A 14,926-nucleotide genomic window follows, 5' to 3' on the forward strand; every position below is an offset into this window, starting at 1 on the left:
CACTTGTGTTCTATAAATGTGTGTGATTTTGGTATAATCTTTTTCTAAATAGATCAATACTTTGTTCAGAAATTTTCTCCGTACTTTGTATACAGTCATGCCTCGTCACATGTCAGAAGTTACAGAGCGTCAAAATGTTAGACTGTCCATTCATGGGGATACTTCATTGCAATGCATCCAGAATCCTGAAATGCCGACGGACTAAAGGAAACATTGTTCCAGAAAAGTCTACCGGTAGACACCAAAAAACTACTACCAGAGATGGCCATGTTTTGACCAAGTTAACACGTCAAAGTAGAAGAAAGTCTTGCAACACCATACAACAGGAATGACATAAAGACAATCATTCGAGAATATACAGCAGAAAAGGTAAGAGGTGACTGAACATACTAGGTTATGTTGCAGGAGGAACTATCTGCAAATCGTTATAAACCATAACTTGCCGCTGTTACCATATCAATTGGAAACGACAGCATGTCAACTTACAGTTTGAACATTGATAACAAGCGATCTTTTCAGATGAAACCTGTATCTGGTTTGTAGTGATGGTAGGATTCGTGTTCGTCATTTACCTGGAGAAAAGATGACGTTAGACTGTTTTCCCACAGGGAATATGCAGGAGGTGGTGCAGTACATGTTTGAGTAGTATTCATTATGATGGAAAAAAACACTCTTTATATCCTCCAAGGAAATGTCAATAGCACTTCCTACAGGCATCATATGGAGACGACATTTCTGCTATATACTAGGGCAAGGTTTGGCAATAATTTTATGTTTCAGAATGATAATGGCACTACCTACTGTGTGCGTATTGTACAGGATTATCTCAAACAGGAGGACGTTGTAAGATTACCATGGTCAATAAAGTGGCTACAGACTATAATCACACTGAGAACTGTTGGATATAACTGAGCCGAAGAATTGGTAACCACGACCCTAATCCAGCTACTCTAGCTTATTTTTAGCATCTTTAGTGATAAGTTGGGATAAAATCACTATAGATTACATCAATAACCTGACAGACAGCATGTCACGTCACCTTGCAGGGGTCATTAGAATACGAGGAGGACTAACAAAGTGCTGAATGTTTAATATTAATTCTTATAAAGTTACAGACGCTAATTATAATAATTTGATGTTACATGATGTCATTATATATGTTTTGATCATGATTTGTTGTGATAGATGAAATCCTGAATTAACATTATTCTACAAGTGTCTTATACAGTTGTTTGCTGTTCTAATAAATCGTTCATGATGTCCATAGAATCTGTCTCATTACACAATTACGTATGTGAATGTTTAATACAACATACATTTCTCCGTATGACAGTGTTAAGTGTTTTTGTATTCCATCCTAATAATAATGATCTCATTTATTACAAAATACGAACAAATTTTGGCTAAAACTGTAGACATATACACAAAAAAAAGTTGATAGAACATAACATACAAGTCCGTTTTTTTGCAAGAGATCATTCTCACAAAACGAAATCTACTCTTCGGTCTAGTTGTATATAAGTGTTTACACAGATGTGATGATGTCTCATTTCTCTGGCCACTGCAGTAGTTTGAATAAGTTGCAGTGGTAAAACAGTAACGCCTGGTAATTCTTATGACTTCAAATCTCTAAAAGTCGCACAAAACTACTATAGAGTTATCTACACTAGCTGTTTCTAATTTTGAAGTTTGAAATGAGTGTGATGGAAAGTATTTAATACCACCCATAGGCAATTGGTTGGATACTAAACATAAAACATCAAATTCACAGTCCAGCACTCAAAACAATAGGCTATGCTCGAATTCTCTCGAAGCTTTGAACAGTAAGTAAAAAGAACTGCATTCCAACTCAATGCTTCAAATTATCGTAATCAATAATTCAGGGGTAGACATTTAAATTTACTTTTGTTCACTAGCACTTTACAAATATAATGTTTATATAATTACGGGGGCCTGAAGGAGTGGTACAGGAACAAAATGGGCATGAAATGTGTCTCCGCAAGTTGTATTTACAAAAGCAAATTCAGTTATTAGAAATTTTAAGCCATATAATGTCAACACAAATTGTGGTGATGTCATCAATAATCACTAATTGTGAAATATAGGCTAACTAGGAATATAAGTACGGAATATGTGCAATACAAGTTAAATTCTCATTCATATGTTGAACAGCACGTAAAAACTAATTTTATAGGAACTTTAAACACACTGTTTGGTAGTAAACAAACCAATTGCAGAGTAACATGTCAAAAAAGAACTTGAGAAAGTCGGTAGAGTAAAAACAAACATTTTATAAAACCACAAATTTGTGAGTCTGAATAACGTGATTGCAATATGCTACTTTGGCTAAAAACGTTTTGCTTATACCCTAAGCAATAACAATAGCCATCTTGTACATCACTAACTAGCCAGCAATGTACTAATAATCATATTCTACGATTACGAGCACACTCTGTGAGTTAACAAGAACTCTTCCTCATATCACGTAAAGGTGCACAATTGCTTATGCACACGCATTACGTGATCAGCTTGCTATCAGATAGATAAGAAAAACAAACGTGGACTATACAGATTCTCTATATCTAGTCTCTAACTATGATCTAACTCTTAAAAGTGAAACTTACAGTTTTATACATCTCATTCAATACTTCTGTGTACACAAAGAAATTCTATCATACAGTTGGTGCCTTAGACGTGAGTATCTAACACGAGAACGAAAGCTACCACTGCCGAAGTTTGACACGAATTCGTTCAAGCACGTTGGACTGAAAATAATAATGATAAGCTGCATGGTTTACTTCTGCGTTATTTTCAATCTAAGTACATGACATATTAACATCTCTAGTTTTATCTGAAACAATACATTTTTTTAAAATATGTTTTCAGAAAAAAACCAAAGAAAATGATAAATTATTATGTTGATAATTTTGAAAATATTTGTCCTAGCAAAGAGAGTATTATTGCAAAAATAAAGTTAGAAATAGTAACACCAAATATGCAAACCAAACCTCAGCCATTAATCTATCCAAAGAAACGGCTGCTATCCCAGCTAGATGCAAGAAAAGCTACAGTAAAGTTATCAGTAAAAACCAGGAAATATCGAGATACAGCACTAATAAAATCTACGAGAGGAATATGCCTAGAACCAAGTCACCCTCAAGACTTAGTACCAAAAGAGCTATAAGACAAGTGTATTTTTTTAAATTAAAATTAGTTAGGAGTAAGGAAAGTGAGGAAACAAGAAGGAATGGGTGAGATAATATTACAACACTTGGTGGTTTTCAAAAGGTGCAACCTCAAAGTGGATAAGGCCATGGTTCCTACCATTTCTACTTTGTGCTTTACTTTAAACTTTGTTTCACTTATAGACTTGAACTGAGTGTTATCAATAGTTAAATAAATGAAAAATCTAACAGAATCAGCAGTTTTGATACTAGTTTTGGTCCAATCCTTACTAGTCACTTAGCTACAATGTCTCCTATAGGCAAAGTATGACTATGAAAGCTTCCTGTTTCGCATCTGACATCAAATATCATCTTATGATGTCACCTATATTGTTAGGGTCACGTAATTTGATTAAATATGCGTTTATCTATATTTGGTTGCTGGAACAAACTTTACCACAGAGAAATTTACCTATATACATCTTTCATTCAGTTTGATCAACTATTAAGTTACAAAAATCACACGAAGTATGAATGGGTGAAGTAATGACCACAGCCACTTCGAGGTTGCACCAAAAAACACCAAGTGTCGTCATGTTAATCCACCGGTTTCCTACCTCGTTTCTTTACTGTTTGGTGCTCCCATTCCAACTTCCCAATTTTTTATGTGAATGTTTTACATTTTTGTATATAAATAAACTCAAAATACTTTACCCAAAATCCCAAATCAAGATAGGAAAAGATAACAAATCATCATCTGTGAGACCCATGTACTTTAATTTATTTCCATACACACATATCCCCCAGTGGATTACAATGATAGAAACCGGGTTTCGATACCTGTGGTGGACAAAGCACAAATAGCCCATGGTGTAATTTTGTACTTAATTCTAAACCAACAAACAAAACCATACACATACATATATATGTATAAATGTTTGACCATAGTTGTTGGTGAAAGAAAAAACACTGCCCGAAATCTCCAAGAACATTTGGGCGACTGCTTTAACAACACTAATTATCTTGATATATCGTTCAGTGTAGAAAGTAAGGGATATATTAACAAGGGTATTTTTCTTATGAAATTTGCGGTACAGTAAAAAAATAATAAAATATGGAGCATATTTACGTATTCCAAGACGTATTTCATTAACAAAACACTTCTGGAGAAACGATCGCAGGACCCATCGTTCACACCTTCTTGTTATTTTCCGTTTTTTTTTTGTTCCAAACACTATTCCCTATCTGCTGTTAGTTGCTGCCAATCAGGACGCTTCTGCAGTTCCTTTCATTCTTTGTACATCATGAACTTCAGCACTCTCTTCCTGTTCGCTCTTTCCTTACGAAAATGTGGTTTATATTTTCCACACTACTTTTCTTTGGATTTCAGTCGCGGTCGTTTGCCCACAGCGCTAATCACTTCTTTGTATTTTCAAATTTATCTAGCTGTATATGCGTCTGCTTTTTATGAATAATAACAAACAAGTAATATAGTTCATCATATTTCCGAGATCGTATATAAACGTAACCAAAATATGTTTAATTTTATTAATTTAAACCACGAAAGTAGTATGTTTTGTTTGTTTGTTTGTTTGTTTTGGAATTTCGCACAAAGCTACTCGAGGGCTATCTGTGCTAGCCGTCCCTAATTTAGCAGTGTAAGACTAGAGGAAAGGCAGCTAGTCATCACCACCCACCGCCAGAAAGTAGTATGAAAACTCGCCATTTTTGTAAGCAGAATAAGTGGTAGAGAGAAAAAAGTGAAATTAATTTTTTATCCGACGTAAGAGTTATTAGGAGTGTGTTGTATATTTTCATATAACACTTGTTAATTTCAAACTCAAATCTATACAATGGATTACCTCCGTTGTGCCAATAACAGGGATCGAGGTCATATTTTAGCGTTATAATCCCTCAAGATTACTACCAAGCCACCTAGAAGCCAGGTAGTTAAGACACTCTATTGGTAATCCGCGGGTCTCAGGTTCGAATCCCAGTCACCGAATATTCTCGCCCCTCCAGCCACAGTAAATTGCGCTATTCATTGGTAAAAAAGTAGTCCAAGAGTTGACAGAGGATATCGTTAACTAGTTGCTTTCTTTCTAGTCTGTCACTGCTTAATTAGAGGCACTAGCGCAGACAGTCCTCGAGTGATTTTATGCGAAATTCAAAACAAACCAACCAAGCTAGCTGGGGAGGGCTTGACTTAATGGGCTAAAATATAACAGTATATGTATACAAGTAATTATTTATAATATTTTCAGATGTCTGTACGAAGTCAAAAATGTGTTTATTAACAATTATGAATTAATTATATTAATACTAGCAAAAGTAACGGGCTTCTCGCCGGTTATTAGGTTGATATTAGGTTCGTATTTTGAATCCATTTTATATAAAAGTGCAATCTATATAATTTAGTTACTAAGTAACATAATATAAAAGCCATTGTTGGAACACATTGTTACCAAAACACACTAGAAGTTGTTATACAAGGAACCATTCCTTTTAATGTGGTTTTCTCTGGCTTGCCTCATTAAAAAGATGCTCACGCGCATACAAAAGTGGATAAGATAAGTAATAATACTCAGGTGCACACCCTCAAGGTCCCCTTAGTAGAGATGCAAAATTTTAGGATTCTATGATCTTCACTGTTGGAGCTTTTGTGGTTACGTATTATTTTTTATGTGGTTTTTCACTAATTTGCCTCAGAAAAAGGTGTGTGCGTGCACGTGGATAAGTAATAACACCAGGTGCATAACCTCAGGGTCTGCTTAGTATGTGTGCCAAATTTAAGAATTCTGGGTTCTTTCCTCTTGGAGCTATGACAGCCATATGCAGACACGTTCTTATATTTTTCTATTATTATAGATACATTTTCTCCCTTCATTTCTGATGGAGTTTGAGCCGCGACATTTTTACGATCCTATATTCTGGTGAGCCATCGCTGCTACATACCTTATCTGAAGCTAAATATTTTTCTAACTAAAGTATATAGTCTCAAAATCTCCACTATTACTTTGAATTGTCATCATTTTTGCCATGTCTTGCTTGTACGATTCTTGCCACTCCTTACAGTTAGTTTCCAATATGGCTGGCTGATTTATCTTCAGTATCTACAAAGTTTGCAGTCACGCAATGTTGGCTATAATTCCACACATACTATCAGTCATCATCGAGATTGCTGATCCGATGATCGAAACTGAGTTTGGTTCTATCTTTCAAACTACAACTTAAAGATTTCTGTTGTAGAAGACAGCAGAGATGTGTGTATAACATGACCGAAATCGATAATTAAGTGGATAAAAAACAAACAAATTGTGATCTTATAAGCAACGACGTGTCCAAAAGCGCAGAAACCCTATGCATAAACACATGATACGCAACACCAGTACAGTAACAAACAATATGGTAATAATCACTATGGAACAGTCTTGTGTCATGCCTGCCACGTAAACATTAAATAATATCCACTTCTTGTACGCATCTATACACGTATGCATGTAATAGATTATGAGGTTCCATATAAACCACAGAGTACACAAAACGATTAGGTGTATTGCGATTACCTATGTATTGCGCAATGATGTGTTTAGTGATATTACTAATATTACCTAAGTTCTGTTACAATATTAACATTTATTTTTGCTGTAGGCTGGTGGAACAATATTAAATAATAATAATCAAATAGGATACTTCTATTATGATAAGCTTACATTTTACGAGATTTTTACTTATGTCAGATAGGTTTAAGCTTCCATGTGTAAATTTAAATATATAAAAATTATTGACAAGGTCTTGAAACTGATTATTAAAACAGAATAAAAGGCAAATATATCTTAGTGCTACCCTTTCATCATGTGAAAATGAACTGCTTATTGAAAGTTAACACTTGTTGATAGCTTACAGTGTGGGTGGTTGTCATCTAACTAATCCGAAAGACCCAAACAAAATACAAGAAGTCATACTATCCAATAATAGTAACGTGATTCCAACTACGTCTTCCAGTACTGAAGTATCTACCACATGACAAGTGCGTAGAAATAAAAAAAATTTCGTTGGTCAAAGGTATTCTTTGCCAAAAATTGTTTTAGTAAAAACATATAACGATGAAGAGGTTGTGAGGCATTGCTCTGTTAGAAGTGGAAATAACCAGTGAAGTAAACAAAAACTCTCCAGAAGAGATATTAAATGCATTCGTTAGAAAATGGTGGCTCAAACATCTAACCAAAGACTGATGAAGATTTTGTATCGAGAGAAGTAAGAAACGAATTAACACAACTTGATCTCAATGGACATACTACTGATCGAAAATCGCTGCTGAGAAGCAGTAACTAAAACAAGATGTTGAAATAGACATTAGACCATAAACAGAAGAATGAGAAAAGCTAGATAAATGTGTTTACATAGATGAATTTAAGTTCGAATTGTTTGGCAACAAGAAACGATGGTTATTTTGGTGGAAGGATGAAGAACGATATAACAATCAATGTAGAAACCCTAGAATTGGTTTAGCTGAGGAACTAATATGTATTTAAGTTTTAATTATTTGACAACAAGCAATGGCAGTTTGTTTGATAGCAGAGATAAAAAAGGTATCAGAATCAAAGTACTACATCTATAGTGGATTTGGGTGAAGGATTAACACGTCTTTAAGTTCGAATTGCTTCGCAACAAGCAATGACAGGTTGTTTGATGGCAGGGGATAGATCGGTATTACAATCAATGTACAAATCGTAGAGTGGATTTGAGGAGGCATTAATACATAATTGAGGCTGCGTTCCAGCTAATGGTGATGATGATTCACCCAATTTGCTGAAACCCTAACTGCTGACAAATATTTGCAGGTTCTGATTCGTCATTTTATTCTCTTAGGAATACAACTCTTCGAGCTGCGATTTTCTGTTCATTGCGACAATGATGTTGTACGTTCAACAAATGTGGTCGTATCTTGAAAATAAATAAGATGTGACATCACAACCATGATGGTCCATATACAGAGTTTCGATATAACCGTTCTTAAATCGGTATTTGTCTATGTAAAATGTGTTGTTTTTTTTATTTTTTGCAAGGCTATCTGCTATGAGAACTATCTACTCTAGCCGTCCCTAATTTAACTGAGTAAGACTACAGGGAAGGCAACTAGTCATCGCCACTCACCGCTAGCTCTTGGGTTACTTTTTTTAGCAAAGAATAGTGAGATTGACCACCACATTATCACGCCCCATTGCTGAATGAGCGAGCATATTTGGTATGACGAGGATTCGAACCCGTGACTCTCAAATTATGTGCCGAGCGTCCTAACATGTGGTTGTATATGTAAAATCTGGGATAGTCAATATTCAACTTGCCAATTTGCAACAAAATTCTCCAATGGTATATTGGTAAGTTGTATGTCAACAGATGTAATGATCTGTATAAATGAAAGGACTTGTGCATTGAATTATTTAGTCAATTTCCAATTACTTTGAGGCCCGGCATGGCCGGGTGGTTAAGGCACTCGACTCGTAATCCGAGGGGCCTGGTTCGAATCCCCGTCACACCAAAGATGTTTGCCCTTTTAGCCGTGGGAGCGTTATAATGTTACGGTCAATCCCCCTATTCGTTGGTAAAAGAGTAGCCCAAGAGTTGGCAGTGGGTGGTGATGACTAGTTGTCTTCCCTCTATTCTTACACTGCTAAATTAGGGACGGCGAGCGCAGATAGCCCTCGTGTAGCTTTGCATGAAATTCAAAAAATAAACAATTATTTTGTGATGTTTTGTGTCACAACTCCTCGTTGTGTGTCGCTTGCGTGATTCTATAGTTACTTACAGTACCGTATAAACAGTTTTCTTCAACTAAATGTGATAGTACATTATTTATGGATTGCTAGTGATATGTATAAATCTTACATCTTTTATGAGCCACTCATCAGTGTTTGTTGCTAGTTGATTTAATTTACCTCTAAATTAACTTAATATTATATAAACATTCGGTTCGTCTGGCGCTAGGTAAGCGGTAAACACGAGGGCTTATAACGTTTAATATCGAGTGAACAGAGCAAACAGGTAGACCATTGTGAACTTTCGTATTTAACAACAAATAATATATTTTCTATTCAGCACGTGCTGCTTCGTTTCGTAACTGTTTTCTACAGCTGCGTGAACAGATTCCAGCTCATCATATTAATATTCTATTACTTTTCGTTTTTTTTTTAAGTATAGAATTATAAATGGAACCATACATGGATTGGTAATAGAACTTTAACTGTTTTAAAATATTACTCATTTAATGTTTAGGGATGGTCGTAGCCTAGTGTTTAACGTGCAGGGATGTGACCCAAAAGCTCCAAGATTTGAACCAATGACATGTCGTTCATAAACTGTAGCATTACATGAATAAAAGTATGTGGACACCCGACCTTCACACCTATATGTGCTTGTTGAACATTTCATTCCAAAATCATGGGCATTAATATGGAGTTGATTCCCTCTTTGCTGCAATAATGGCCTCCACTTTTCTGGGAAGGCTTTTCACTAGATTTTGGAACATGGTTGCAGGGATTCACTCCTATTCAGCCACAAGAGTATTAGTGAGATCAGGTACAGATGCTGGGCGAGAAGACCTGGCTCACAGTTGGCGTTTCAATTAATCTCAAAAGGTGTTCGATGGGGATGAGGTCAGGACTCTGTGCAGGCCAGTCAAGTTCTTTCACACCAACCTTAGCAAACCATGTCTTTACAGACCTCGTTTTGTGCAAGGGGTCATTGTCATGTTGAAACCAAAAAGGGCCATCCAAAAAACTGTTGCTACAAAGTTGGAAGCACACAATTTTCTAGAATGTCATTGTATGCTGTAGCATTAACATTTATCTTCACTGAAGTTAAAGAGCCTAGCCAAAACCACGAAAAAAACAGCCCCAGACCATTATTCATCCTCCACAAAACTTTACAATTGGCACTATGCATTCAGGCAGATATCGTTCTCCTGGCATCCACCAAACCCAGATTCGTCCGTCAGACTGTCAGATAGTGAAGCGTGATTCATCAGTCTAGAGAACGAATTTCCACTGCTCCAGAGTTCAATGGCGGTGTGCTTTACACCACTCCAGCCGACGCTTGGCATTGCACATGGTGATCTTAGGTTTGTGTACGGATACTTAGCCAAGGAAATCCATTTCATGAAGCTCCCGACGAACAGTTCTTGTGCTGACGTTGTTTGAGAGGCAATTTCAACTCGGTAGTGTGTGTTGCAACTGTGGACAGATGATTTTTATGCGCCACACACTTCAGCACTAGGTGGTTTCGTTCTGTGAGCTTGTGTGGCCTACTGATTCGTGGCTGAGCTGGTGTTGCTCTTAAACGTTTCCACTTCACAATAACAGCGGGGCAGAAACTTGACGAACTAACTTGTTGAAAGGTGGCATCCTATGACAGTGCTACGTTGAAAGTCGTTGAGTTTTTCAGTATGACCCATTCTACTGCCAATATTTGTCAAGGGAAGTTGCATGACTGAATACTTGATTTTATGCACCTGTTAGCAATGGGTGTGGCTGAAATAGCCGAACTTACTAATTAGAAGGGGAATCCACATACTTTTGGCCATGTAGTACATATGTCTCAGACCAGATTCTCGTGAACTGCTCTGAGCTTATATTACTCGCTAGTGTCTCAGAGAAGGTACTTTGAACTCGCTCCTAACTCAGAGTAAACAGTTATGTCTATGACTACACTCTCATAAGTCGCTCAAAACTCATATTACTCGGTATATTTCGGAAAGTACACTCGTGACTCAAATAACAGTATGTATTTAGTAAAGTGGAGTGTACTCATAATTTACAGGTATAATTTAATTGTATTATTTTTAAATTTTGCTGATTAGAGAGGATGGAATTTTTTAGGTTATCTACAATAAAAATATAAAACATTTACATTTGATATTGACCAACTTAAAATTAAAGCTAAATGGAGTCTTGTTTTCATAAGGATTTCAGCTTTTAAAACTATAACCTGAAATGTGAAAACATTAACCTGGCTTCCCCTTCACTTATGTATTATTAATTCACACTGTTCTGTATAAATTATATTGATTTTGTAAACAGAAATGGCTAAAGAAACTAAAAGTTGTTAAATTTAGATAATTTTGATAAAGAAGTTTATTTAAGATAGGAGGTGTAGGTTATTGAATAGGGTTTGGTTTGAATTTTGCGCAAAGTTACACGAGAGTTATCTGCGCTAGCCGTCCCTAATTTAGCAGTGTAAGACAGCTTGTCATCACCGCCCACTGCCAACTTTTGGGAATTCAAACCCGCAACCCTCCGATTACGAGTCGAGTGCCTTAACCACCTGGTCAGGCCGGACATTATTTAATATGGATAAATTACTTAAGAGAGGGTGAGGAGTGGTTTTATATGTAAACTGCAAGTTACATTCTGTTGAACTTGAGGATATAACAGATATTAGCAAGGAAAATGAATACATTTAGGTTTTTATTTGTGGTTATAAAAAAAAAAAAAGGCTTTTAATGAGAACTTATTACAGAGTACCAGACAATACCGATGGAATTAGTGAGAAACTTAGCATTGAGATTAACATTTCAACTATTTATGAAGTCATAATTATTGGCGATTTCAATTTCAGGCGTTTATATTGGGAAATGCTAGAGTCAAACAATGAGGTAGCAAGGATTTGGAAACTGTTCACCAATTAAGCAAGAAACCTGCTAAAAACAATGCTTTCTTAGATTTATTGTTAACTTTAAATATAGAAATGATTGATAGGGTGTAAACTAGGGAACATTTAGGTGATCATTGTTCTATTAAGTTTATTGTTTTGTTGCATAGGAAGATAACGAATAATGATATTTTGGTTTCAACTTTCCAAAACGCAAATTTTTAAGAGATGCGACAAAAATTATCGGTTGCGAATTGAGCAGCTGCGCCATTTGGAAATACTGATCAGGTGAATAAAATCTTTAGAGATGAAGTTTAATTATTCAAAGTAAACATATTCCTAACAGAAAGAAAATGGTAGTTAAGTAAAAAAAATCAGGTGAGCTCACAAAAAGTAGAAGAGGTAAAATTAATAAAAATCATCACAAATTTAAGAAATTTAAATTGATTGGTCTGATGAGTAACCTAGAAGATTATAGAGCTCAAGGAAGTCGGTAAAACAGGAAACTATGACATGAAAAACGTTGTATAAGAAAATGTTGCCTGAAAATGTAATAGTTAAGAGTAAGGATTTCTTTAAATATATTAAGAGTAAAGAAAATGTTATGATAGAGATAAGACCCTTAAGGCATGATAAAGAAAGGCTTGTATGATTATGAGTTATTAAAATTTGATATTTCTTAAACTTTTACTAAAAATTATTTATTTTACATCTTGAGCAGTTCGGAGATGGAAATGAGATGACTACATTAATTTTGAGCGTTTTAAGAACAAATTCGGAATTTTAAAGAATGGTAAGATTCCTGGAATAGATAATAGTCCTCATGATTTTTGGATAAGGATTGACATACGAATCACTTTCTACTATGTTTTTAAGTCCTTGAATAATGAGCAAGTACCAGAGGAACAGACGTTAGCCAATATCACTACTATTTTCAAGCAATATGATAAAAGTTATCCAAGTAATTATAAGTCTATAATTTTTACGTCAGTTGTGGAAAACATTTTGGAAAATGCAACAAATAATGCTTTGCAAAGTCATTTAACAAAATTTAGAATTTTATCAGATAGACTGATTAAGGAAAACCCTTTCTTAAAAATCTTGCGACATTCTTTGAATAGGTTAATGTTTTTGGTGATAAGAGTCAGGGTGTATCTTGAATTTAAGAAAGCATTTGACAAAGTGCTACATAAAAGGCTTGTAAAATTATCTCTATAGATGTAGAGGGTGAGTCAGCAAATTGGACAAAAGAGTGGCTGAATGGAAGAAAGCAGAGGGTTGTTACAAATGCTGTTCAGTCAAACTGGATTAATGTCACAAGTGGCGTACTTCAGGACTCAGTCTTAGGACCTTTGCTTTTTTTTATTTACATTAATAACATAGATCAAGGAATAGTCAATGAATTACCTAAATTTGCATGTGACATTAAAGTCTTGGGTGTTGCTAGCTGTGAAGAGGATGTTGTTTATTTACAAAACGATTTAGATCATTAAGTGGATTGGGCAGATAAATAACAGATGGATTTTAATTACAATAAGTATAATTTGGATGGGAATAACCTTAACAGTATTTATAAAGGAAAGGGATCTTAGTCTAATAGTCTCTAAAGCCATCTAAGTAGGGTGGTGTTGCTAATGGTAGAGCAAATAGGATTTTAGTTTGTATCTACAGAAATACTGAATACAAGTTTAAAAGAGGTTATAATTTCAATGAATAGATTATTGGTTAGAAAAAATTTTGAGATGTGTTCGGGCTCAGGCTCCTCACCCTAGGAAAAACATCGAACTGTTGGAAGGAATTCGGAGGAGGGTTACTAGAATGGTGTTTTGGATGAAGGGGTTGTCATATAAAGAGAGGCTGAAATCTCTCAAATTGTTTTTTTTTCCTTGAAAAAAAGAGTTGGAGGAATATGATTGAAGTGACTACGATTGTAAAGAGAATTGATAGTGTTAATGTATCATCCTTTTTTCTTATTTATTAGTGAGAAAGTAAGGCAAGTGAACATAAATATAAATTTTGGCAAGACAGGAAACATCTGCAGCTGAGACAGTTTTATTTTTCTAACATCGTGATTGTCCTTTTGAATGTATTAACTTTGGACGTTGTGGAAGTAGTAAGTTTAAGTGACTTTAAGAGAAAGCTTGGTAAATAAATAAATTGTAAAGGTTGACTTTAAGATTTTTTAAAACTTATCTATTAACAATTTTAGTTTAGAGTATGGGATAACTGATTGGACCACCTTGTCCAATGTTGTGTGTGTGATTTTTCTTATAGCAAAACCACATCAGGCTATCCGCTGAGTCCACCGAGGGGAATTGAACGCCTGATTTTAGCGTTGTAAATCCATAGACTCACCGCTGTACCAGCGGGTGACCCAATGTTATGTAAAAATTATATTGTATGTTAACAGTCATTAACAGTTGTTGTTAGCATTGCTTACATGAAAGAATATAATTTATTAGATGTTCACTGATAAAAATGAACGAATGGAATTTATTTTTTCATAAAAAATCATTGTACTACATCCTGAGTTTAAAATTCTCATGTTGCGAGATGAAACAAAGTTTTTTTTTTTTTTTTGTTGAATGTTATTACATTGAATCAACTGTGCATGGGTTTTACTGTTATCCAATTACGCACTTAAGTTATACATTTAAATAAGTACGACGTTAACCAGCTATGGTTCATGAAGAGTAACTTGATTTGGTTGTATCGAAAGCCTGCTGATTTACAGCTTGTACCGACGACTCTATGATTGTCTTAACTGCTATTGTCTATTTTCAATCTTAGTAATTAAAGAAAAAAACAGAAAGAAAACAGCACACTCTCATTTCATTGCAGAATTTCACATGTATTAAGTTCGGTTTTGAAACTGCAAAACTTTTAACAGTTACCGTCTAAACATATGCATCAAAACACTAAAAGAGCTATAAGGTTCAACGTGTTGTTTGAATATTTACGTTTATTTGGCTTTATAAACCCTTGTGCTACACACTGCACTTTCTTAAAGTAACTATAAAAAGTCTGGCAGAAGTCGGTTAGACAATTTCATAAAAGGACAAAATAAATCAACTTAACTGACATTGAGACGTGCTTCACAGAAGCTATTAAGT

General features: G+C 35.1%; 1 protein-coding gene across 1 annotated transcript in view; it reads left to right on the forward strand.

The window, feature by feature from the left end:
• The window catches only part of LOC143229828 (XK-related protein 6-like), an 89,840-nt gene extending 88,578 nt beyond the window's left edge, over window positions 1-1,262 (forward strand). The window contains exon 5 of the mRNA XM_076462647.1: window positions 96-1,262. Within this exon, the coding sequence (XP_076318762.1) occupies window positions 96-332 (237 nt within the window). The 3' untranslated portion in view covers window positions 333-1,262. The remainder of the gene's footprint in view (window positions 1-95) is intronic.
• Window positions 1,263-14,926: the final 13,664 nt, after the last annotated feature.

The sequence above is a fragment of the Tachypleus tridentatus genome, chromosome 10, assembly GCF_004210375.1.
Source record: "Tachypleus tridentatus isolate NWPU-2018 chromosome 10, ASM421037v1, whole genome shotgun sequence".
NCBI lineage: Eukaryota > Metazoa > Arthropoda > Merostomata > Xiphosura > Limulidae > Tachypleus > Tachypleus tridentatus.